Source organism: Equus quagga, chromosome 5 (genome assembly GCF_021613505.1).
Source record: "Equus quagga isolate Etosha38 chromosome 5, UCLA_HA_Equagga_1.0, whole genome shotgun sequence".
In the NCBI taxonomy this organism is placed as follows: domain Eukaryota; kingdom Metazoa; phylum Chordata; class Mammalia; order Perissodactyla; family Equidae; genus Equus; species Equus quagga.
Genome location: NC_060271.1, coordinates 25,752,320 through 25,778,429, shown reverse-complemented (window position 1 = coordinate 25,778,429; position 26,110 = coordinate 25,752,320). Strand labels below are relative to the sequence as shown.

General features: G+C 57.5%; 1 protein-coding gene across 1 annotated transcript; it reads right to left on the bottom strand.

Moving 5' to 3' along the window:
- Positions 1-372: 372 nt before the first annotated feature.
- On the bottom strand, positions 373-24,062 carry LAPTM5 (lysosomal protein transmembrane 5). The gene is made up of 8 exons (XM_046663193.1): positions 23,910-24,062; positions 9,423-9,516; positions 8,711-8,787; positions 7,021-7,152; positions 6,195-6,317; positions 4,925-5,020; positions 3,008-3,100; positions 373-1,780 (listed from the first exon to the last, which is right to left on the bottom strand). Exons 1-8 carry the CDS (start codon positions 23,988-23,990, stop codon positions 1,691-1,693), a joined length of 786 nt encoding a protein of 261 aa, XP_046519149.1. The 5' UTR covers positions 23,991-24,062; the 3' UTR covers positions 373-1,690.
- Positions 24,063-26,110: the final 2,048 nt, after the last annotated feature.

The window sequence follows — 26,110 nt, the reverse complement described above, 5'->3', positions numbered from 1 at the left end:
CAGACTTTCCCCGTCGTGGTGTTGGCCATGGGCTGTTGTCGTCATTCACAGATCTGTCTTCCCCTCCCCCAGACTGGTGGGTAACTGGAGGCAAGTCTGGCCCATTGCCATCCCCCCCAGTGCCCAGTGTGGGACCAAGTGAGCGGAGTTCACCTGTCCCCTGTGCCCTGGGAGACATAGGGGTGCTTACGTGGCCCGTGATTCGTGGTCAGAAATAGTGCCAGGTCATGACACTCTCTAGCCAGACATGGCCCCCTTTGAGTTTCTGGACTGGACGGACAGGGGTGTGTGTATGTGTGTGTGTTTGTGTGTGTCGGGGTGATGGTTGGGGCCCCAGCCCCGCCTGCACCATCTTGTAGGGACCACATCAGCCAGAGAGAAGCGTGTTGCTGCTTTATTGAAAATTCTTCCCCGTCGCACACAAAGCAATTACACAAGGGGGTGCCGGTGGGGAGCCCCTAGCACAGCCCTCTCCCTCCGTACCCCCCACAGACCCCGGAGAACCTGCCTCCGTGGCCCCGTCTCCGCCTGTGGGTCAGCCCCCTGGGGAACCCTGGCCGCAGGGAGCAGGCAGAGCAGCGGGTGTTGGGGGCTCAAAGCTTCCCCTCCCCCACCACCAGCACGGCCCCTGGGCGGCATCTGCGCCCACTCAGGGTTTGCCTGTTTTGACTGAACTGACCTGTGGATTTAGTCCAACAAACGAATTTGCCTGATTTCAGGGCTGAATTTCTGCTTGACCACAGGCATCGGGCAGAACTGAGGCCCCTCCACCGAGTCGGCGGCAAACCGGCTGGCCTGAGGGATGGCCTGACTGCTCCTTACCAGGGGTGAGCGTGGCGAGGAGAGCCCACTGCCGTGTGCCCACACTGACCACGTGCGAGTGATGGTTGATCATGACCACTCGTTAGCAAAGCAGTTGTGTATTCGAAGGGACTGTTTGATGATTGAAACAATTATTATTTCCCGGAACTAGACATTGAATGCCAGTTTGGCAACAGTGTGACTGAATCCTCATTTGAATTAACAGTGATTCGGCCCCTTAGAAGGGATGGATTGACCAGAGTGGGCAGCTGGTTTTCGGATTAGATTGAATTGTATGGTTTGGGGATTAATTTGATTTTTTTTTTTATTATTGAACTTTATCACTATTCTGTATTGACTGATGGGTGCTGACTCGATCAGTGTTTAAAGCAAGCCATTTCAAGAAATCGGATATACGTTTCCGGTAGGAGAACTCACTGCTGATTACTTGGCTAAACTGCTCTGTGAACAGGCAACTATTTATAAACCAGCGCAACAGACTGTTGCTGTTGGACCGGATTACTTTACTGAACTGACAAGTGTGTCTGGTTTGTCAGCCACTTGGTTAAACTGGTCAAGTGGGGGTTGTTTAACCAAATTCCCTGAGTTTAGGATGACCAATCCTTTAAACAAATGTCAGAGCTGCTCAAAATAAGCTGAGTGTGGGACTGAATTTTTGAGACCCAAGGAGTCATTCAGCCGAAAGGGTTGACCCAATGGCGAGCATCTCCCAGGTCCCGCAGGAAAAGCAGGCCAGCGAGGGGGACACAAGCAGATGGTCCTGAAGTCAGCCGGGCGGTGCACCCAGGCCGCAGGGGCCCCAAAGCAAAGAAGCGGATTGCAAGGCAGCTCCGCCCCTCACAGCGCCAGGGCTGGGGCCTGGCGGGCGTCACACTTCTGAGTATGGCGGTGGCGCTGGGTCCCCCTCCGGAGTCTTGCATGGCAGGGCCACAGCTTCCTCGTAAGATGGCAGGACCACCTGGGAGGGACAGAGAGATGAGGGATGAAGATTGGCCAGAAGGAACCATGGTCCCATCCTGGAGCCAAGGGGCTCCAACCCCCACATCTGCCACAATGATGACAACGAGGACGACCAGCACGCATAACACACACATGAGGCAGGTGCAGTTTCTCTTCCTGGAGCAGACGGACTTGCCTCTGCCTGTTCAGCATCAAACCCCTTATTTTGATAACAACATTCTTAGTTCATGTGCTTTCAGGAGAATCGGTCCCATCCATCACATGCAGGGAGTGTACAGGCAACCCTGGGCGTGGCCACTCAAAGTAGAATTTCATCCCCCTGGCTATCATCATTGGTTTGGGGATAAGCTTGTGACCCAAGCTGGTCCAATGAGACATACTCCTGGAACTTTCTTTCTACTGGAGTTGCTGAGAGGGTGGGACGTCAGCCTAGGGATTTTGGCAGCCATTTTGCCACCATGAGGAAAGGGATACCTGAAAATAGAGCCAACACTGAGGAAAGCAGAGTCAAGAGATGGAGAGGATGAGATCACGTCCAGATGTCAGGACTCAGCCAGGCCCAAGCCAGACCCACTCGGACTTTCAAGTTCTGTGAGCTCATAAGTTCCCTTTTTTTACTTACGTCAGATTGAGTTGGGTTTCTGCTACTTGCAACCAAAAAGGTCTTGACTAATACAATCCCCATTTTACAGATGAGGAAAGTGAGCCAGTAGTCATTTAAACAGGCTGCACTTTCCTCTCACTTCTCCAATCAGCTGCTCCTCGGAGCCCCTCATCCCTGTCTGGAAGGCCCCTTCCCCTTTCCCAGATAACCTGTACCAATTGAAAGTCTAAGACTTGCTCAAGTGTCACCTCCTCCAGGAAGCCTTCCCTGACACCCCAGATGAGGCCAGGTGCCTCCCTGTGCTTCCATGGTCCCCGTGCTTCACCCTGAGTTGTAAGTGGGGCTCTGTGTCTGGATTCTCTATGGACTATATGCTCCTGTAGGACGGGCAGCATCTCAGTTTTCTCTGCACCCCCAGGGGTGGGTATGAGGCCAACCAAGAGAGAGGCAGAAAATGTTGAATGTGTGACTAGAATCCTAGACTATCCGAGCTGGAAGAGATCTTCTCATTTCTTCCGATCCACCCCTCCTCTCACAAGTGGGGAAACTGAGGCCCAGCAAGAGAAAGAGACTTGCCCCAAAGGACACAGTGAGTGGGACCCGCCCCCCAGCCAGGCTCACCTTCTGGGGCATCTTGGAGCTGCTCCTCTCCTCGGTCGAATTCGTGCACTTGATGAATCTGTAGCATCGCCACACACACTTGAACATGTACACCTGGAAGGAGGCCCGGGTCAGGCTGTGCTCTGTGCCCCCCATCCTCACCGCCCCAGGGGGCCTGGGACCAATGCCAGGCGCCTCCTGGGGGCCCCAGCTCACCCAAGAAGGCAGCGGCCAGCTGCTGCTACTCAGCCCCCTATTCTGGTTGGGGGGCGCCCCACCTGCCGGTCCCAGGTCCAGCCAGTGTCTCCCTTCTCACTGCCCCACACACTGCAGGGAGGGACTTTCTGGAGGCTTCTGGGCCACCCTGCAGCCCCCTCTGGCAATAGTCCTGCAGATTCTGCCTCTCACCCCCCGGGGACTGGAAGCTCACTACCCGCCGAAATGGCCCCACCCATCCTGAGACAGAGCTGACGGCGGGAGAGGCTCTCTTCAAAATTGCTCAGGAAATGTTGTTTCTTAAAGCAGATCACGTATGCAGTGCATGCAGCAGTGTCCCATTTTCAGAAACACAGAAAAATTGCACGTACAGATGTCTGTGCGTGTCAGATGGCGGAGGCAGCTGCTCTCTCCTAGCAGGTGGTGTAGGAGCTGGGCGAGGACTCCCAAGGTGGGAGTGAAGTCCCCAGGGGCGCAGCAGCCAACAGTTCTTGCTCTGCCCCCGAACTGCCTCCTGAGGAAGGAGAGCAGGTCCTGTCGTCTGGAAAATCCCTGGTTTTCCCCAGGTTCCCCACGTTGCCCCCGCCGGCCTTCAGGAAGGTTCTGATGGCACACCACGCACTTGGGCCGGGTCGGTTCTTGGAGGGCAGCGTGAGAGGCATCAAGCTGTTTCCAGGCTGGCGTCAGGCGAGGGCCGCGACCGCTCCCAGAAAGAAGCGGGTGATGCCTGGTGGCAGCCGCCCATGCAGAAAGGCAGAGGACGCGCACCCGGAGGTCACGGAGCTGGGCTCAGAGTGAGGGGACGGTGGGCTTCTTGTCTTCTTTCTGCCCGTCGGTAGTTTCCAAATTTCTACAGGGTCGTTTGTCAATTTCACAGTCAGAAAAGAACACTTTTTAAAAGCCCTTCATTCTGTTGAGGCGACATCAGCCTCCCCGTGGCTTCAGGCTGCAGGTCACGGCTGTGGCCTCTAGAGTCCCCATGAGAGCCCTTCGGGTGGGTATCTGGAGTCGGCGATCCTGTCCCCCCGAGTCATCTCTTTTCCAAGCTGAATTGTTCTGGTTTCCTTAACTCCCTCAGACGGCCGAGTTTTCTGGCCTCTTCATCCTCCAGGTTGTGCTGTGCTGCTATTAACACACTCCAGTGTGTCACCATCTCTCTAGGAACTGGGACCTGAAACTGGACTCTACCCTCTGGGCCTACCACCCCAGAGAAAAAACCATTCTCCTCCCTCCTTCTTATCACCCAACCTCTAGTAATATGACCTCAGGACCCATCTACATTTTGGTGCCTGAATCACATAAAATTGTGACATGAACAAAGCAAGACTTACTACATCCCTTTCGCAGAGGAGACCCGAGGCCCAGGGAGAAGTGACTTGAAAACCAACCACATAGCTAGTGAGGGGAGAGCTAGGATTCAAACCTGGGTCTTTCTGAATCTGATTCCAGACAGAACAGCTCCTCCTTCCCCTGGATCAGGCCCTCTCTGGGTTACACACTAAGTCCCTGACACCGGAACACAGCTGGTCTTCACAGATCCACTTCCTCTAAATGGGGTGTCCCTGAGGGCCCCACGTGGGGAGGGTGGAGTAAGGAGCCAAGAGCAGGGAGGGGAGCAGCAGAAGATAACACTTCTCTGCCTCCTCACCATCTGGCATGGGTGGGCCTGGGGCAGCACAGCCTCTCCGCCCCTCCCGGAGCCGTGGGGCGGGGACCACTCACCTTCAGAATGAGGACGGTGATGAAGGCGACGGAGAAGATGACCATCATCTTGACAAACTGGCTATGAGCCATGCCCTCCTGGCTGGGGAGGTAATTCTGCAACAGATTTGGGGGCCACGTCAGTGCCTCTGGCCACAAGGAGCTTGAACAGCGCCCTCACGTTGAGGAATAACAAGCCGCCCACCACGTACGCGGGAACGTGGGTGGCATGGCCGTAATCGCACCTGAACCCCTGCAACAGCCCCGGGAGGCAGGTGCCACCTACCATCAGTCCCATCTGACAGGTGAGCAAATCAGGGAAGCAGATGCAGTGGAAGCCCGCCCAGACGGCCTCACCTGGCTGGTGCACCCATCCCCCAGTTGGCGGTGGGCATGCCTGCACCCTTCCAGAGAGGCTCCTCTTGGGGGCTAGAACCACCTAGTCCTGAAGCACCTGGGAGGCTGCGCCCCTCCCCTGGGGGGAGCTCGCCACAGAGACTGAGGGATGCAGGCTGCTGCCCTGGGGGTCGACCTCGGCGGTGTCTGCAAATCTGTGCACACATCCTTCGACCCTCCTCCCTTCAGAGAGTAGAGCTCATTTCCCACTCTTGAGCGTGAGCAGACTCAACGCCTCACTTCTCCCAAATGACAGAACATGGCAGAGGTGAGTGCGACCTCCCAGATGAGCCTGGAAAGACCGGCCGTTTGCTCCGTGCTCTCTCGGCTACTCCCTCAGGGAAGCCAGCAGCCGCGACACGAGGATGCTCAAGCAGCCTTTTTAAAGGTCCGCGTGGTGAGGAACTGAGGCAGCACCATGCCAGCGAGCTCCCTTGGGAGTGGATCCCGCAGACCTAGTCAAGCCCTCGGCGTCCGCAGCTCCATCCAGATCTCGGGAGAGACCCTGAGTCTGAACAAGCCAGCTAAGCCCCTGTCAAACCCCCAATCCTCAAAAACTGTGCGAGAGGACAATCATTTATTCATTAGACTGAAATAAACAACGAACACTATTTCCGCGGTGCAATTCACACTGCAGGGCTCTCTCTGTGCTCAGGCGGGGCTGCTCCTGAAGCCACATGTCCACCTGGCTTCTACCCTTTGTCTAACCTGCCTCCCTCCCTCCTCTCAAGTTTCTTCCTGAGAGCCGTCTCTCCATAAACAACTCACACAAGAATCCTCCTCCCAGGCTCCACTTCTAGGGAACCCAGCCTAGGCACGGAGGCACAGAGAGCGGAAGCAACTTGCTCAAGGCCACACAGCCAGGGATGGGAGCGGACCGCCGGCCCAGACTCACCATGTGGTTCATGGACTTGAAGTTGAGATAGGTGGGCACTTCCATGTAGGAGCTGCAGAGGGTCAGGATGCTCAGGCAGAAATCCAGCAGCTTCAGGGTCATCAGTGGGACCTTGGAGGGGCCCTTTAGAGGGCAGAAATGAGGACGAAGGAGACAGATCAGCAATGAAGCCCCAACCCAGAGGCCCTGGTACCTGGGGCACACGGTGGGCTCTCAACTTGAGAGACTGTCTCAGCCAGAGACGTCGGCAACTCTCTAGCCCACCGTATCCAGAGAGAAACAGACTCCTGGACGTTCACACCGAGGGCTGGTGGCAGACCAAGGACTAGAACCAGGGTCCCCTGGCTCCCAGCCCTGGATCCTTCTGCAACACAGCACCTCAGCCTCTTGGAGGACCATTGTCAGGGGAAGTGTGAACAGTAACTTTTGGGGAGCTGCATCAGTGATGGGCGCCAGCCATCACCCACATTCCCACTGCAGACGCTCGTCACTGCTTTAATCATCTTTATCTCCCTTCCCTCAGCTTGGTTACAAAGGAGGGACAAAGCAGGGGCTGGGGACTGACCAGGGCCTGTGTCCTTTCCTCTGGGGTAAATTCACATGGGGCTGGCATCTGTCGAGGGTGTCCCACGAGCTGGGCACCCTACGTGCATCTCATCTTTAATGCTCCTGAGATGCAATCATAGACACATCTCACAGAGGAAGAAACGTGGCGTGATGTGGAGGGACTCAGGGACTTGCTGAAGGTCACCAAGTAGGGTGGGCCTTGGGAGGCCCCCTCTCCGCTGGCCTGAGCCCCTCCCGCCTCCCCAGGCTGGGTACTCACGGCCCGGCTGCTGCGGGAGGCGAACTTGAGGTAGGCGGGCAGCTCAATGTAGGAGCCCAGCAGGGTGAGCAGGCACAGGAGGAAGTCCATGATTTGGAGGGACAGGAAGGGCAGCAGGTACTTCTCCCGGTTCTGAAAGGCAGGCCCGGCCCCGTTAGGGGGTCCCTTGCACAACAACCCCCCACGCAGCCTGATGTCCCTGTGCGCCCCCTCGCTGGCAGCCCCCTTCCCTCCCAAGTCATCCCCGCTGGGCTCCGCTGAGGTCACCCCTTGCGGATCCACACGCCTTCCTCCGAGGGAGCCTCTGAGGATGGGGAGAAGGTAAGACCCAGGCCCTGAGCGCGAGGAGTCCTGCTGTCGCAGGAGACACAGGGACGGTCCCCATTTATAGAGATAAGTGCTCCAAGGGCTCCAGGAGCAGGGTGTGACTTGATTCGCTTTCAAGAACCCAACTAGGAAGGGCCATTTTACAGATGAGAACGGATCAGAGAGGACTTCCTGGAGGCGGGGACACCGGGGCAGATCTGGAAAGAAGCAGGAGGGAAAGGGGGAGGGGAATGGAGGCAGAGGGCAGCCTGAGCAAAGGCCTGGAGGCGGGAAAAAGCCTGCGCCGCTTGAACAGCCGGACCTTCCTCCATGCGGGCATCCCAGGGGGTGGTCAGTTGCAGTAAGAGGCCCCGCGAGGCCAAGGCCGTAGTGCCCCTCCTTCAACGGAGAACGAGTGACCACTGTGACCGGTATCGATGCGTATGAACCCACAGAGGGGCCCAGTCACAGGAGTGGTTTTGTGGTTTCTCATGTGGTTGTCTAAAATCACTCAGGAGGCGGCCAAAACAGCCCAGCCTGACTCTCAGAGCCGGCAGGGACGCCCGTGTCCCCTTTCCTTGCTGGACCATTTGTGTTCCTGCACAAGGACCCGGGAGCCACCCACACAAGGTGAAGTCATTCCCTGGGGTGCAGGGCTTCCCAGAGGGCGGCGTTAGCTGGGGTGCTGGTGGCATTTCAGGCAAGGTGGAGACATCCCTGCCTGGAGACATCCTGTGAGGACCAGGCCCCTGTCTGCCCAGGCGGCCCTCTTTGTGGGTCCTGCTCCCGAGGCCGTGTGGCAAAGGCCCTGACTTCCCAGGGGGCCGAGGGATGGGCAGGCTCCTCTTCCGCAGGAGGCCAAGCACAGACTGTCTCGAGCTGCTCAGCCGCTCCCCAGTGGACTGAGCTGCACCATCCACGCTCCCTCTGCTGCGGCTCCTCCCACGGATGGTCAAACCCACTGCTTTCTCCCTCTCCCCGTACCACAAAACGATTCTTCCTCTTTCTTCTAGCAAAATCCCCTGCCTCCATTTGCAGTTTCAAAGGATGTGGGTCCCCAGCTAGTTCTCTCTAAAGTGTCCATGATCCGCGGCGGCCCACCGTGCAGCCCCCTCTCCCCACCCCTGGGAGGGACATTTTAACAGGGAACCCAGGCCTCTGGCCCAAGGAGTCAGGTGTGGCCACGAGGCACTGCAAAAGGTGAGCTTGGAGATCTCTAGGGTGCAGGTGAGGCTTCCCAAAATACCCGCCTCCCGCCCCCTCAGCAGCCAGCACTGCCCACCGAGCAGGAGGGAATTTGGGGCATGAGGGCAGCTGGGCCGCCTTCCACCCCCCCCCACCCCACGTCTTGGCCCCCTTCTCCCTCCCCCAGCCAGGCCCTTACCTTGACCACACCGATCAGCAGGCTCAAGCTGATGACAAAGAGCATGATGATGAGCAGGAAGCTGGAGGTTAGGTCGGCTGAAAGGCAAAGGAGAGCAGTGAGGACCAGAGGTGCCCCGGTACCCCCACCCAGGCTCCGGGGACCACACTTTGGGAACCACCCGTGTGGGGGCTAGGACAGCAAAGAAGAAGGCCTGGGCCCCGCTCCCTGCAGTTCTCAGCCTTGATGGGCCACAAAGGCAGCAGACAAGATCTTGGGTAACACAGGATTGTGCAACAGAGGGTGCCAGGGGGTAGGCGGGCTGGGGTCTGCGTTAGCCAGGCTGAGGTCCAGGAAGGCCTCTGAGGAGTGGCCTGTGAGCTGAGTGACCAGGAGGCCAAGCAGGGGACCCGAGCCAGGGCCGATCATGGTGCGGTCAGCGCAGCCAGATCGTGGGGGACGGGGGGCCTGGAGAGAGAGCCGAATGTGGCTGATCCCGCCGTGAGGAGTTTCCATCTCGTCCTGGCATGGGCGGAAGCTGGGACCGGGGTGGGCGGGGGGTCCGCTCTCACCTTTCTAACCTGGTGAGGTTGGCAAAGCTCCTCATCCTACCTGCTCTCTCTCCTGGAGCCCCACGTGGGGCCAAGTGGAAGGTCCCATTTGCAGCTGAAGGATCTGAGGCGTCTAATCCATCCCCCCCCCGCCAGCCCTGCCGAGGCACCCCCTCACCCACCGATCCTGAGGTAGCCCGTCTGCGAGAGCTTGCAGGAGGCCTTGCCGTGGGCCACCTCCACCGAGTGCTCGATGAACAGCAACACGCTCATGATCTGGGGGCAGAACGGAGCGTCCGTCAGCCAGGGCCTGCACAGCTCCACCACCGGCCCTCCCACCCCGCTGGTATGCATCAGGGGCCTGTTTGGGCACGGGGCGGGGGGGGGCGGTCCTGGAGGAGATGCAGGAGTGGAGCATGCTGGATAAGTGTGGCCTGTACGGATAGACAGCTCAGCCTGGTTCTTCCTCTTCCCAGCTGTGTGAGCTTGGGCAAGTTACTTGACCTCTCGGTGCCTCAGTTTCCCCCTCTGTAAAGTGAAGATAATCTAGAAGCTACTTTAGGAGGCTATCATAAAGAGTAAAGGACAACTTCCCGGGAGGGCATTAGGACTATGTCCACATCTCAGTAAAGCAGTAAATGTGACTACCGAGATCAGGCTCGAGGAGAAGACGGGGCGGGACTGCACCCCCTTTCATAACGACAGGCTCGGGGCATTGTGGGACCTCAGTTGCAGCATCTGAGCATCATAGGGCTTCAAGTTCTTGGAATCATCAGCACAGGCCTGGGAGCATCTGACCCAGGACTCCCTGGGGTGCCCTGTCAACCCCATCCTCCAGCCCCCTCAATTTCCCCATCTGCAAAGCAAGGATGGTAATAACACCTGCCTCATAGGGTCGTAGAGGGGCAGATGGGATATAATCCACCTAAAGCACCTGGCAGATAGTAAGCACTCAATCCATGCTCACTGTTATTATCACTGTTACCCCACTGGACTGTAGGGTCCAGGCAGGAAAGGCCTGTGTGTCTCTTGTTCACTGCCCTAGCTATTGTATTTGGTGGATGGATGGATGGATGATGGATGGATGGATGGATGGATAGACGGATGGATGGGCAGATGGATGGATGGATGGATAGACAGATGTATGGATAGATGATGGATGGATAGATGGATGGATGGATGATGGATAGGTGGATGGATGGATGGATGAATGAACCCCATCCCCTCAGGGGACCCTTGCTAGGAATGATGGAGAAGGGAAAATCTGACAGGCCTGAGTATTGGGGTGGCCTTGGCAACAGCTGAAGGCCGGCCACAAATCTGCAGTTTGAAAGGACCTTGGAGGTCCCCTTGCCCATGCCCTCCACCTTCCAATGCAGGAATTCTGTGCTATGCAACCTCCACCTAAATGCTCCCAGCCAAGGGGAACTCACAGTCTTCATGTGTCCATGTCCTTGCGACACACCTTCTTCTCTTCACCCACCACACACACACAATTCTCCAGGTACCATTCGCCCACACTGAGAACAACCAGACTATCTCCTTCCTCATAGCATGTGCCCTACCTCTATTAATATGGCCTAAGTTTACATTGGCTTTCTAGGCAGCCCTGCTCTGGTAACTCATGCCCAGGTGACAGGCAACCAGACATCCACCATCTGTTTCCCCCTTGCTGACTGCGTGGGTTTTTTTAACTTAGACTCAGGTCTCAATCTGTCTTCCTGCCATGTTATATCCTGTGCAGGGTGTGCAGAAAGGGACAGTACGGAAGAGTGATGAGGAGCTGGGCTCCAGAACCAGACAGAGAGGGACTCGAATCCAGGTCACTATGTGACCTTGGACAAGTCACTTCACTTCTCAATAGACTCATCTGGAAAATGGCACTCGCTGGATTTCGTAAGGAAGACACTGCATGGTATTTGCAGAGCGCCAAGCGTGGGCCCGGCAGTGGGTGCTCACAGACACAGTCTGCTGTTGGCTGGTGTGAGCTCACAAGGGGGCCAAGCAGGACTAGGAGCAGAGGCCAGGGGCTGACTGAGAGCTTGCTCTAGCTGCCCCCGCCCCAGGTGCAGGGTGAACACAAAGGGCTTCACTTCTCCAGAAAGATCAAGAGGAGGCGAGAGCGGAAGGCGGGTGGGGGGCTGGCGCTGCGGCTGGCGCCCACAGGAAGCAGCCCTGAGGGAGAGAAGCTGCTTTGCCGGGCCCTTCCCCTCCCAGCTTCACCCCGAATGAGCGAAAGAGAAAGGATGCAGGTGACATTCAATCCAGGCCAGAACAGGACACCCTGTGAGATGGTGAGCTCCCCGTCCCTGGGGGTGTGCGAGCACACCACAGATGGGTCGCAGCTGAGCTTAGAAAGGCACACGAGCACCTGCCAGGGTGGCACAAGAAGACTTTTAAAGTCCTAAGAATCCAGGATTGTCTGAGATCTGGAACAAAGCTCAGAATCAGACAATCCCAACCTCCGATTGCTAGAAAGAGCCTCCATCTACTTATTTTGCAAGCTCCTTCTGCTTGTTTTATGAGCTCAGAGAGGTTAGGTGGCTTGCCCAGGGACACACAGAAAGTCGGGGACAGAGTGGAGATTGGAGTCTATGCCTCCCGGTGCTGTCCTGATTCCTTCCCATGCACCCCGCCCCCGAGACAACTCAGAGCCCCTGCAGGCCCCAACCCCAGGGGGCTCGGATGTCTTGGTCACACCCCTGTGTCAGTGAAACCTTCTGAATACTCTCTTCCGTATTTCTTTATTTCCAAATCACATGCATGTGCTACAGTCTTGGTTTACCATGAACATCCCACGAAACATACACACACACATCCGGACATTAATCAAGAATATGATCGAAAAGTTTAGAAATTCTAATATTTATTGCCATCCTGAGCCCCCAGCGGTCCCTTGGGTGTCACCCCACTGTAGAGACCACTGTCACCCACAGCCCCCAGCTCCTCCATTCTGGCACTAACCGTCTCTCACGGCCCTGCCATCACGCCTGCAATCTCACCATTAGCATCCCAACCACAGCTCTCCAGGAACTGCTCCTAAACGTGCTGTGGCCCCAGGAAGGAGAAGGAAGGGAAGGGACGTCCGTACAGCCCGAGTCCATGCCAGGGGCGCCCCTGCACCGTCCCAATGATCCTCCTGCAACCCAGCTAAGGGTCTGCTCTCACTACCCCCTCCCTCATCTCACAGATGAGGAAAGCGAGGCACAGAGAGGCCCAAGGCCTCCCAGCTGGTCATTTGTAGGCCTGGGATTCAAACCCAGGCCAATGGGCCCTCGATCTGATTCTCTTCCCCGACACTGTCCTCCCAGGGTCTCCCAGCCTCCTGGCTTGGCCTGAGGCCCACTCTCCTTCCCCACTCGCACGCACGTGGGCGCCGTCTCCTCTTCGCTCTGCAGCCTCCCTCTCTCCCTCCCTCCCCTGTGCCGGCAGCAGCAGCGACACCAGAAGCAGCTCAACTTTTGTAAAAACCACCTGTGTTTAAGAACAGGCCCCCCGCCTTCACCCCATTTCGCCTTCTCCACGGTCCTGCAGGGGGGCAGGAGATGATTCTGCCCCATTTGCCCGATGAGAACCCGGAGGCTCAGAGAAGGCAGGGAGCAGCCCCAGGTCACAGTCTGAGGCAACCCCAGAGCCTGACTCGGACCCTCCGCTGGACCCTAACCTTCCACAGAAGACCCCCGTCCCCGATCCAGGAGAAGGAGAGGCGGCTGGGCTCCCTAGAGATGAGATGGAGAGGAACTGACCGTTACCGAGCGCCTGCTGTGCGCTCAGATCTGCACAGACAGGCCCGCACCACAGCTTCCCAAAACCCCCAAGAGAGGCAACCTTCTCCCCACGTGACAGGAGAGGAAGCCGAGGCTCAGAGAGAACTCCTGTGCCCTGCGGCACATGGCCTGGCTGGATCCGAACCCTGAGGCCTGTTCTCCCGGACTCCAGGGCTGAGGGGCTGCCCTGGGGCCCAGCCCCGGTCTCTCCAATCCTCAGCCCTGGACACCAGGAGCTCTGGGGACGGCAGCTGGGGCCTGGGGGGCCTCCCCCACTGCCTCGCCACTGGCTGAACCTGGCCTGGTCCTGGCTTTTCCCTGGCCTCAGTTTCCCCCTCCAGTCAATGCACAGAGTCACCCCATCTATACCCAGTCCCACGGGGATGATTAGACACGGGAGAAGCAGGGAACAGGACTCCTGCAAACTGTGGCGTGTCACCCGGGCTGCCCGCGTCTCCTACCCCAGAGTCCATGCTGCTCATCCGGAGGCCCTCCCTGTCCTCAGCCAAGAGCCCTCTGTAGCTCCTGGAAAGTCCCTCTTACCTACAATGTATGCCAGGGAGACCCAGAAACCCCAGAGTCCAGATACCCAGGACGCCTGGCCCTCACCTCCCCCTCGTGCCCCTGGTATTCACCTAGACACGGCGCGACCCCTCCCCACGATCTGGGGGCCTGGCGGGGCTGGACAGGAACGGGGCCGCTCCCCCCAGACGCCCGGCTGGACGGCGTTCACTCACCACCTGCATCTCCCACAGAGCATCTTCGCACGTTCTGTCCTTAATCCCGCGCTGGGGAGACCAGGCGGTTAAGAGCCAGGGAGCTGGGGTCAGATGGTCCTGGCCCCACAGAGCTCTGTGCCCTCGAGCCAGGCAGTCATCTCTCTGAGCCTCGGTCTCCTCGTGCGGGAAATGAGGATAATAACCAGACCCGCCTCGTGGGCTGCTGTGAGGTCAAGTGGCACGAGAGCAGGGAGCCAGGCTAACAGCAAGCGCTCCATAAATAGCGCTGTGGCAGCGTTCGTGAATCTGTGTGGAGATTCATTCGCTGCCTGGATTGTTCATCCGGCAAACACTCTCTAAGCACAAACCGCCCCTATGCCCTGTCTGGATAGGCCCCTGGCCTGCAGGTGTCACAGTCCCCCAGGGAACCCGACGGGTGACAATGTGTTCAGTGCCGTGATGGGGGACACGCAGGGAGCTTAGAGGAATCCCCAATGTCTAGGAGACTCAGGGAGGGTTTCACAAGTGGGAAATGCTTGCGTGCAGCTTTGAAGGATAAGCAGGAGTTTTCCAACAGAGAAAAGAGAAAACTCTTCCAGGAAGAGGGGACGTCACGTGCAAAGGCCCGGAGGCTGGCAGTGCAGATCCAGGGAAACTCGGGGACAGGAATACCTCTTCTCTGAGAGAGGGCATGTTACCAATGGGGAACTGAGGCCCAGAGAGAGGCAGGGACCAGCTCAAGGTCACACAGCAAGGCTGCTGCAGAGCCAGAATCAGCCTCAGTCCTCCTGACACCAAGGTCTCAGGCCATGTGACCCCATCAGTCCTGGCCATGGTCAGCCTGCCCACTGCCTCCCCAGCTTTCCATTCTCCTTTTGTGCCTCTTCTCTCCGCTCCCCCCTGGTCTCAGTTCCCATTCCCATCCCCATCCTGCCCCTTCTTTCACAATAACGAATACGACTTCCCTAAGCTGAGCAGACGGGGAGGTGGCCAGGAGACCAGGGGAGTTTCTACCTGTTTTCCTGGTGGCTCCGAGGAGCAGCCAATGGCTCAAGCTGAAATACAGGGGGCAGTGGCTGTCCTGGAGAGGGAAAACCTGGGAGGACGGGGGTCCTGGGGGCACCACTGCATACGGCCCAGGCCAGCACGGCGGTGATGCCACAGCGGCTGGAGTGGAGGACATGTGCTGACAGTGGTGACTGTGGTGGGAAGCGGGACTGGCTTTCGCATCACTGGGTCTGGCGTGGTGGTGACAGTTACGATCATGCGTGCAGCGATAACAGAGGATGTGGATGTGGCAGGCGGGTGGTGAGGGAGGTGACACCAGCAGGCATCTGGGAAGTGGTAATTAACTGCAATGATCATATGGCCACGATGCTGCTGCTGATGTTGGTGATGGTGGTGACATCACCGTATGAAGATGGTGATGAAGATCGGGGAGATGCTGATGGTGACACCAGACCCCCCCATTCTGGGGTTCAAACACCAGTTCCCCACCCAGGAAGCTGGGACCACTCTCTCAGAACTCCTGGGGGCTCCTAGGAGCTCAAGACCCACCCTCTCAGAAGCAGGCAGGCAGAGATCCCCCCCACCAAGACTTCAGGGGGTAAAATCTGCGAAGAGACCCAACCCTCAGCAAGCACCTGCACTGCACCAGCTGACTGGCACCCACTTTCCCACCCGTTAACTTGGTCTGCTCCTCCTGACAGGTTGGCGAGGTCAGGACTGTTCCCCCACTTAGATATGAGGAGAGCAGGGGCCTGGGCGTGACTTGGCTGGGGTTGCACAAGGAGCCAGGCCCGGGCTTGTCCCTAACAGATAACGCAGTTTGCAGAATGGGTCCCAAGTGCACAGCCTTCCTGTCCCCCTCCCCTCTCAGGGCTGCTCGCCCTCACCCCGTGTCCTGCCACCCAGGGGCTCCTGCACACTTAGGCCATTATTATTATTGTTATTATTATCACTGTCTCCCTGGAGCTCAGTCCCGGAAACCCCTCCGGCCCGCCTGTGCTCCTTGGGCCCCTGCGGCTGTCTGGGATGAGGACGGGGCCGGAGAACCAGATGCGTCAGCATCAAGAGGAAGCGCCCTCCCCCACCCCCACCTCCTGCTTCCTGTCTGACTTATCAGGGGGCCACCTGGTGGGGGCCCTTATCCCCACAGAGCTATCTGCCCAACCACCTCCCCAGCCAGCCCCGATCCCACTGCGAGGCCCCGTCCCCGAGCCCCAGCCATGCTCCCTCCCCTCCCCGAGAGCCTGCTTCTCCCCAGGCTGCTGCTCTGCTGTCCCCTCTCCCTTCCCCATGCCCTCGGGCTCCTAACTGTCCCCTCCACCTGGCCACTTTACTCCTCTGTGCCTCAGTTTCCTTGTCCGTAGAACAGAGAGAAGGACCCACCCACCAGGAGGGCAGCTTCGAGGAGGAGCTGAAGGGACGTGGTAGCTCCCGAAGATGAAGATGCAGAAAGATGAACCAACCAGAAGTGCTTGTGTGGGGACCCCAAACTGCAGGTCCCCTGGCCACGGCCCCTCGATTTGTGACAGCCTCCAAGCCGAAACAACCCTAATGTCCTCTCGCAGCAGGACAGGCAAATACGGTGTGACATGCAGCCAAACACGACGCAGCAAGGGGACAGTGAGCTGGCCACACAGAGCAACACGGATGAAGCTCACAAACGTAACGTTGAGAGAAAGAAGCCAGATGCAAAAGGGCATGCTGGGCGTGACCTCACCCCTCTGTTGTTCCAGAACCACCTGTGCTGGACAAGGCCAGTGGGGCAGGATCCAGGGGCCTCGGGTGCTGGTCCTGCCCTATGTCTTAATCTGCGTGGAGATTACACGGCTGTGTTCACTCCATAACCATCCAAGATGTGCACTTATGATATGTGAGTTATACAGCAATAAACGTTCACAAAACTCAGATAAAAGAGATTGGCCGGCACCCGCTATGTGTCAGACCCTGGGGACTACAAAGATGAGTGAGGCCGGGCCAAGCCCTGGGTGAGCGTCCGGGCCAGAGGACACAATCCACAGGGTCCCAGCAGTTGGGGTGGGGAACCGTCCTGGAACGGGGCCACTGGGAACTCAGGGTCCAGGAGCACGGGGCTCCAGAAAGTCTTCTGAGAGGCGGGAAGTCTTAAAGAAGATTTCTCCCAAAGGGCAGTGGGAAAGGTGTTCCAGGCCGAGGGAACAGCATGAGAAAAAGCAAAAGTGGAGGAGACGCATTCAGGGAACTGAAAGAGGTTTCTCTTGTGAATTGTGACCTCGGGTCATCTGTGCTGGGCACACAATGAGCCCCAAGGAAATGGTAGCCGCCATGCAGCTGGGCTGGTGGAGGGATGGAGGAGAAATCAGGAAAGACATGGTTTTACAGGGGTGGTGCCTGGGGGGCTGGCAGAGACGGGACAAGGAATGCTCCAGGCAGGAGGGACAGATGGCGTACAGGCCAGGAGCCCACAGAGAGCGCAGAGAGCTCCTCAAAGTTACCACCCTGCAGCGTAGGAAGGGGAGCACTGCATGGGGAGCAGCCAGCTCGGGCCTCCTCTGCCTTTGCCTGCGTGTGGCAGCCTGGCCAGGCCCTCCCTGCCACCCTCTGCCCTCTGCCCTTCCAGACCAGCCCCTATGGAAGAAGGCAGAATGGCGAGGCTTCCCCCACCGGGGCAGGCGTCAAAGGGGAAATTCCTGGCCCAGCAAATCCCAGCGGCCTCTGCCATTCTTGCGGAGTTGGGGGGGGTCATCAAGTCTCCCTTTAGGGGCCGAATCTGGGGTCTCAGAGTCAGCCTCTGGGCTCGGCCCAAGCCCCCCCACCATCCTCCACTTCCTGAGTATCTGGGGAAGCACTGTGCACCCCGCAAACTGCCCCCATCAACCATCACTTCCCTATTAACCTTTGGAGCAGAGGCCCCCACGTGAGAGTAAGCAGCACTGTTCCTCCTGAGGCTTCAGGAGAGGCCGGGCCCCCAGCCAACACGCCCATCCCTTCACCTGCACCCCCGCCTCATGAGGCAGGCTGTTAACATTCTCATTTTCTCCCCATTTCTCAGGTGAAATCGAGACTGCGTCTGTACATGCGGGCTCCGTGTTTCTAAGAACAGGGCTTCCCGGATATTACAGCTGACCCCCACCCCAGCGTGGCCCTTCCCCCGTCACGGTCTGCAGCTGCGGGGCCCCGGGCCAGCGGGCCACCTGGGCTATTGTTCTTTAGCACAGGTGGCAAGGTTGCTCAGGCTCGCTGAGCCTCAGTTTCCTCTTCTGTCAAGCGGGGGCTCCAGTGGAGGCTGCCATTTGTGGGGTGCTTACTAGCTGCCAGGTGCATCTCCCACCTGGTTTCCTTCAAGTCTCCTGCAGGTCAGGCCCATTGACTCCCATTTGACAGAGGAGGAAACTGAGGCTGGGGGAGAAGGGGAGGTACCTTGGCCTGGGGCGCTGGGCCCCGGAGCAGGGCCAAGGACTTGAAGGGCAGGGAGCCAGCGCCCTTGCCCTGCACAGCTCTTTGCTCAGCTTCCTGCCCCATCGGGGGTTCTGTGCCATCCCCTCCCTGTTCCCGCAGCAGGGTGGGGTCCCCTGGGAGAACAATGCAGGCCTCACAGTGAGCTCAGAGTAAAGTCCTGGTTCCAGGCTGCTGCCCTGGGCTCAAAATAAAAACCTCACTTCCTGGGGGGCTCAGGCCCACCCTGCCTCTGCCCTCCAGCCACGAGGCCCCATCTGAGCGCAGCCCCAGCCCCTCCAATCAAGGTGGCCCCCAACAACGGGGACCACCACCCACCTCCCAGTGCCAGAAGCCCCTTCCTTCCTTTCTCTTGGGCCTGAGAACAAAGATGCAGGGAGGGGATGAGGTCCAGCCTGTGGTCCGGCTTGTCCTGGCACACCTGACATGGACGACTGACCACCGTCGCTCGGCCCACCAGGCCTGGGACAGCAGAGCCCAACCTCGCCCCTAGAAGGCTCTCATGCCACCCCCATCAGCCCGGGGGTGCTGTGTGGGCCTCAACGTTTTATCAGCTGGTGAGTGGGGCACACACCCCAGAGCTGAGGAGCCCAACTCTGTTCCAACAACGACCCCCACCCTACCCAGCAGCCTCCCTGCCCCTCCAGGAAGAGCACCAGGCAGGCCTCTCTGCGCCACACGGGGGCACCAGGCGTGAAGGTGGAGGCTCTAACAGACTCGCCTCCGGGGCTTTCCCACTGGCAGATGGGGCCTATTTTTAGACCCCAAAGATATGAGCTTTCAAACGGGGAGTGGTCTCTGCGGTCTGCTCCCCCTCTAGGCACTCGCCTGCCACCCCCCACTCCAATGCGGCCATGTCACCTCAATACCTTGAAACAATCACCCTTGAGACAGGGACCACTGGCACCATTCAACAGATGGGGAAACTGAGGTCCACCCAGGAAAGGTACCTGCCTGCTCAAGGTCACGTCACCAGTGAGTGAAGGAGACAGGCCTGGGATCTTTTCCATCCCAAAGCGGAGCAGTGAGGGGAGTCCCTGGAATCTGAGGAGGACAAATCAGGAGGGCTTCCTGGAGGAGGAAGCTTCCTATGTGCTGGATGATAAAGAAGAAATGAAGACTGAGTGAAGGAAGGGCCTCCCAGACAGACTTGGGCCAGGTAAGGAATTCACTTATTCACTCACTGGCTCAGTCTACACACCTGTGTGCCAGTAGCGGAGGCCTGGAGCAAGCCCCCACCCCACCTCCCTATGTGGCGTGGAGTAAGTCGAGGACCCTCTTGAACCTCTTTTTTCTCATCATTAATAAGAGGATTGAGCCGAGCAGAGATCTGTCCTTTCAGCTATGAAGCCTGTCATCCATCAAAGACTTCATCACAGCTTTTCCTCGGCAGACTGGAACCCCGGGAGGGCAGAGGCCAGGAAGGCGTGGGCCTGCGTCCCAGCCTGGGGCTGGGCGTGTGAAATAAAGACAGGCTGAGGACGTAGCTGCATTCTCGAGAGACGCCTTGACGTAACAGAGGCCGCTTTACTGCTTTTCTGTTTCCAGTTTAAAAAGTAGTGCATTGGAGCAACCCAAGCAAGGAGCTTTGGCTTAGAAGGCAGAGTACGAAATAAACATCCGTGAGTCCCTGCCAATCAGTCAGTCCCTTCTGTGTGTAACAAAGGAGGAGAGCAGACAAGCCTCCCGTGAGGGATCCCATGTTGCTTACATCGCTCCTCTGCCCTCGAGGAGGCGAGCACAGCTCCCCACCGCTCAGGGGTGGGCTGTGCAGAGTGACTTCCTGCCAAAAGGACCGTGAGGAAGAGAGGGACGTTTCAGGAGAAACCTGGCACACACAACCTCAGCCGGGGGCTCCAGGTCAACATCAAGAGGGACAGGACATGTGGGCTGTGCATACGCCTGATACGATGCCCTGAGTGGGGCACTTCACCCCTGCACTCTCCCTCCCAAACACGTTCCCCGAGTCCAACCACGAGAAAACCAGCAGACGAGCCCTGTCTAAAGAATGTGCCACAAAACGCATCGCCAGTACTCTCAAAACTACCAAGGTCATCCAAAACACGGAAAATCTGAGCTACCGTCCCAGCCATGAGGAACGGGAGGCAGGACAACCAAATGTAACGTGGGATCCTGGAACAGAAAAAGGGCATTAGGGAAAGCTGAGGAAATCCAAATAAAGTACGGACCGCGGTTAATAATCATGTATCATCATCGACTCATGCGTTGTGACAACTGTGTCACACTAACGTAAGATGTTAACAACAGGGACACCAGGTGTGGGGGAGACAGGAACTCTGGACTATGTTCGCCATTTTTCTGTAAATCCAAAACCGTCCTAAAATAAAAAGTTTACTTTAAAAAGTACTACGTGCTCCCTGTACCAAATATGGAGAATCCAGAAAAGTCGGACAAGTCAGAGCTTTTACAATCCTGTAACCCAGAGACAGCCAAGGCTGGCATCGGCCTCACTTCCTCCTGGCCTTGTTTCGCTGCATCCTGTTGCTCGTAGCTGAAATCACAGAATTGTAAGCTTGTCATCAGACGAGGCGTTTCTATAGGGTTCCAGGCACTTTGGAGTGGAGATGTCAGGGCCAGAGAGGTTTCTGGGCCAAAGGGTCTTCTAGGGGTCCCCACCCACTGCCGATGACTTAGGATGGGCTTTGCATTGCCAGACAGGCCAGGACCAAAGAGGCCACTTTGAGAAAGTTCTCTGACTCCCGTCTGGGTGCAAGTTTGGGTAAGAAAGCACCCTCAACCCAGAAAATCTTCTACCCAAACCCAGTGACATCCTGAGGCAGGCTCTCCAGCCAGAAGCCGAGAACCCAGCTTCCCCCATTGGACGCAGGAGGCTCCTCCCGTAATAACGCCCCTGGTGGCTCAGTAGGCACTGTCTCGGGACATCAAGGGCCCGATTTAACCCTCCCTAGAGGAGCCAAGTCCACAAATAGCTCTCAGTGTGCAGGGCTGTCACCCATGACTGGCTCCAGATGACGGCCAATTTGAGTGATCAACACATCTGGACAGCAGCTTCTCTTTTTCATCCAGATGTTGGAGGCCCTGACAGCACACCTGCCACCCGATTGCTGGGCCCCAGGAAAGCCCCCAGCCCCTGCCCTTTCTGGGAAAGAGCAGAGGTTTCTCCCAGAGGGGGTAGGAGAATGGTCCACCCCGGGAATCAGGCGAGGGCGCCAGCCCAGAGATGACTGCCTGGGCCAGGCCTCCAGCTTCCAGGCTTCTCCTCTGTTCTCACACCTTCTCCTGCTCTAGGACATGCCATGGCTCCCATTATAGGCAGTGGTTCTCAACTAGGAGCGATTTTGCTCCCCAGGGGACATTTGGCAATGTTTGGAGGTATTTTTGCTTGTCCCAACGGCTGGGTGCTACTGGCACCTTGTAGGCAGCGGCCAGGGATGTGGCTACACATCCTACAATGTGCAGTTCGGTCCCCACAGCAAAGAATTCTCCAGCCCGAAGTGCCACTAGTGCAGTATGGTGGGGGTCCAGACTCTTGAGGTTACCTCTCCGAGCCCCACCACCCCCTGCTCCCCAACCTGCAGGCGCCAGGCTGGTCCCTGTAGCGCCCCCTGCACAAGCCACTGTCCTTCAGCCTCCACACCATTGCACATCTCTTCCTCCCCATCCGTACACCCCACGCCCAAACGCTACCAGGGGCACCACCTCCAAGAAGACTTCCCTGGTCTTGCTCGCATATTCTCCAGCTCTGTGGGCGGGCACTGACGTCACTTAACCACGTACGAGAGAGGGCCTCAGATGGCGCGATCAAGAAGAAACCTCAAGAGTCACCAAGTCTGAGGTTTGCAGGGCAGACCCGGGCCCAGACAGCCTGCAGACCGACTCGGCCACGCCTGCACAGGGCTTTCTTCTCTACCGTGAATCCGTCACCAACATGAAGATATCAGAAGATGTGGCGTGAAAACCTGAGTTTCCTGCTTCTCTGAACAGTGGAGCAGCGCCCACAGCCACCTTCCTTCGTGACAACAGTCAGCAGAAAGAGAGCAGTTGCCAGAGGGGACCCAGCGCAGGCTCCCCAGGTGCCTGCAGGTCCACCGGCCCCCGCACTCACTCACATGACCTGTGTGGCCCCTGGAGGCGTGGCAGTTTGAGGCCTCTGAGCCAGTCCGTATCCCCCTCACCCCTCATTTTATAAAGGGGAAACTGAGGCCCAAGAGAGAAGCTTGTCTAAGGCCACACAGCCAGTTAGTGGCAGAGCTGGGCCCCGGCTTCCCACAGGGACCACACTGTCCTTCGGAGAACACAGCACAATCTCAGAGCCTGGAGACGCCCTGAGGACTTGTGTGGGGCAGCCAAGCTGCCATTTGCTCGTCTCAGGATCCATCTTGCATTGGCAGGTGCAGCCTCTGAACGCACCCCCCAAGTCAGCGTCCTGGGGTCTGACAGCTTGACTCCAGGTGTGCTGGCAGCAGGCTCCAGGTCTGAGGCGCTACCGATAACAAAGCCCTCAACCACGTGTCAGGCACGACCTCGTAGGGATCAACCCCCTTGGTCCTCACAACAGCCCCATCAGAGAAGTATTATGATTCTCAAGCCCATTTTTCAGATGAGGAAACTGAGGTTCAGAGAGGCTAAGTAAGCGGCCCGAGGCTGCACAGCTAGGAAGTGGCAAGGCCAGAATTTGCACACAGGAGTCTGGATCCAGAGGCTATGCACTGGCCACTGAAGAGCGCCGCCGCTCCGAAGGGAAAGCTGGACTCTTGCCGCAGCCCTGCCCGCTCTGCCTGTGGCAGGAAACAGATGCAGCCAGGTCTGAGCAGTTGACAGTAGCCCACCGCAGCAGGCCGCGTTTAGGCTGAATTTGAGGAAGCCCTTCCAGGCTCATAAGAGAACTGCTAACCACAGGCCCTGAGTCACCCAGGAGGAAGGCGCCTGGGTCAAGGGGAGCTGGGTGTGGCTCGGGGATGTGGGGCGGGGGGGATGGATCTGGACAGGACGGAGCAGAGGTCCCAGCCCTCAGCCACTGAGACGGGAGCAGCCTTTGGCCCTGGGGGCTGTGACTTGCCCACAGTTGCCTGTGAGTAACAGGAGACGAAGGCTGTGCACCCACACCACCCTCCGAAGGGGAGCTGCAGGCTCCCTCCTCCGCAGGCCGCCCCATGGGAGCTCGGGCGGGCGAGTCCCCCCACTTCTGAGCACAAGGCCTCCAGTTTGCTTTGGTGGGGAGAAGGCAGTGGTTGGCCCAAGTGGAAGCTCAGAGGACTCAGCCCTCTCCCTCCCCGCTGGAGGCACAGAAGGGACAGTCCCGCCTCTGTCCCCTGCAGCAGCCCGAGCCCCACGGGAGGAGTGAAAGCTGCGCCTGAGGCCTGACCCCATATCCTGGCAAGATCGCAGCCCACCTTTCTCCTGAGATCCCGGCTCCCGAGGTGCTTTCCCAGCTCTGTTCCATTCGCACCCGGTGCCCTTGTGGCTGCTATTCTGTCCATTTCCCGGAGGCAGAAACTGAGCCTCAGAGCGAACGCGAGTCCCATCCACTCGGGACGAAGACCCCGCTCCCGCCGCTGCTCTGCTCCAGGCCGCTGCAGGCCCCTTCCCCCGTTTGATAGATTGGCCACTGAGGCCCAGAGCAGGGAAAGGATTTGTCCAGGGTCCCACGGAGAGGCGGTGAGCAGCGTGCTCCCGTTGGAGGGGGCTCAGCGGATCAGGGACCCTCTTCCACCCCCTCACACACACACACCCCCGTCTCCCTGCGCCTGCCTGCACTCACCACATGGTAGATGGCCAGGGCGGTGGTGGCCATGCGGACGTTGAAGCAGCAGCAGGTCTGGCGGACGCTGCTGGGGGCCATGGTGTTGCCGTCCCCTCCTCCGAGGCACTGAGGGGGAAGGAGCCAGCGCCCGGAGCAGGACAGAAAAGGGGAAGCTGCCGGCTGCTCTCCTCACTTCCTTCCTGCCCCTTCACACAGGCAGAGGCAAGATTGTCACAACTGGGGCGGGGCAGCTGGGAAGGGCCACTGGCCTGCCTCTGAGCACACGCCCAGGAGGGGCTTCCCTGGGGAGTGCAGACCCTCGCGCCGTCAGCACTGGCCATTCGCTGTCCTTCCTGGATGCTTGCCGCCACTCTTGGAAGCAGCAACTGTTACCAGACCCATTTCCAGTTAGAGAAACAGAGGTCCAGAGAGATCAAGGCATTCGCCCAAGATCACACAGCAGTTAGTGCTGGTGGCAGGATTCAAACTCAGGTCTGCCCCTGCAAGAATAGCTTTGTCTCATATTTCTTGCATGTTCTAAGCATGCTGCTGGATTAATCCTTTAATCCTCACCTCAACCCTTTGAAGAAGATACTATTATTATCCCCATTTTACAGCTGAAGAAACTGGGGCACAGAGAGGGGAAGTGATTTGTTCAAGGTCCCACAGCTAGCCCGTGGGGGAATGAGGACTTGAACCGAGGCTGACTGGTTCTAGAAGCCACCCCCTCAGAGCCAGTGTTCTCTTCCCTCTACTGCCAGCCTCAGAGAGGCATGCTCTTCCTGAGCTCTGTCCAAAGCAGGACAGAAAAATAATTACTAAGCAAATCCATCAACCATGTGTCAGGCCCTGGGCTTGGCTCGTCCCATGGCCGGGTCATTAATGCCTCACAGCATGCTGGGAAACTCTCAGTCAACCTTTGTGGGCCTCAAGGCCCCCTGATGCTCACATGCAATCAGGGATTTTTTTCCCCTGATTTTTTTCACTCTTGGGGAAAGTTGGAATTAATAAACCATGACTATTAAGCAAGGTGCACTGGGAGCTATGCTCCCTTCTCAGATGATAAATCATCCATATGGTAATCAAAGAAGAGAACAGGAGACACCTGCAAAATCCCCATAGGAAGTCTGCTCTGTACAGATGCTGAGCTCACTTGCAATGGAGAACACAGCTGAAGTCCTGCCCTCACGTGAGATCTTGGAGTTAGGATTGGCCACTACAGCTGCCCATCATTTCTGCCCCAGGCAAGGTTATAAAAGGGCTCTACGCTCCGCCCCCATGGCAGGAGTTGCTCTCTTGGACCCACAAAACTAGACTGGTGGACTTAATCAGAACTTTCTCTGTTTGCCAATGAACCAAGGGGGTTCTGCAAGCTTGGGGCTCCTGAGCAACCCAGCCAATCTCTTTCCTCCTTCACTTCCAGGCCTGTTTATTTTTGATCACAGGCCTTGCTGAGACCAGACGTCATGAAAAGGTGGTACAGTGTGGTAGTTCAGTGTTTGGGCTCCAAGGCTCACGGCCTGGGTTCAAATCCTGGCACCTTCTGGCTGGGTCACCCCACAGCAAGAAAAGTCCCACTTTGCCCCAGAGCAGCAGGACCAGAGTGGCTGATGATGAGGAAAGCAGGGGCCAGGAGGGCTCTGAGGCCATGCTGGGGAGTCTGGATTTAACTGTGCTAGGAAGCCATTTGGAAATGTAATCCCACAGTAAATGACAGCCATTAATAACATTCTGATGGGTGAAACCAAAGCCGGAGTGGAGACAGCTTCCAAAGAGGAGGCTGAAACCCACCACTGGCATGTGAAATCGTTTTCCATGGTGCACGGGTGAACACTTTTCATTTTTATGATGATAAATTCGTTTTAATGTGCATTATAAAAACATACATAACTAGCCCATGAATTGTGTGATTTTCCATTTGTGGGAATTATATAAAGTCTCATTTAAAAACATTTAAATAAAAAAGCAATAAGTAGATTTAAAGAAAAATATCAAGGCAGCCACAGGCCAGGAGGCAGACAGATGTGGCAAACGGCCAGAGTGGTGTGGGCACCACCAGTTTGAGAATCCTGGTGAGTGGGAAATCCCACAGTAGCTGTGTGATTTCAGAGAAGGCACTTGATGTCTCTGAGCTATTGTTTCCACATCTGCAAGACAGAGGCAGAGGCTCCACCTTGGTAAACATGAAACGAGGTCACGTGTCAACGTGTCTGTTGGTT

Excerpts from the sequence above, each read along its gene's own strand:
- LAPTM5 (XM_046663193.1), bottom strand. The coding sequence starts at position 23,990 with ATGGCCCCCAGCAGCGTCCGCCAGACCTGCTGCTGCTTCAACGTCCGC. Across the intron at positions 5,021-6,194 it reads TCAAGTCCATGAACCACATG|AATTACCTCCCCAGCCAGGA; the intron begins GTGAGTCTGGGC and ends AATCTGTTGCAG. Across the intron at positions 1,781-3,007 it reads GCTCCAAGATGCCCCAGAAG|GTGGTCCTGCCATCTTACGA; the intron begins GTGAGCCTGGCT and ends TGTCCCTCCCAG.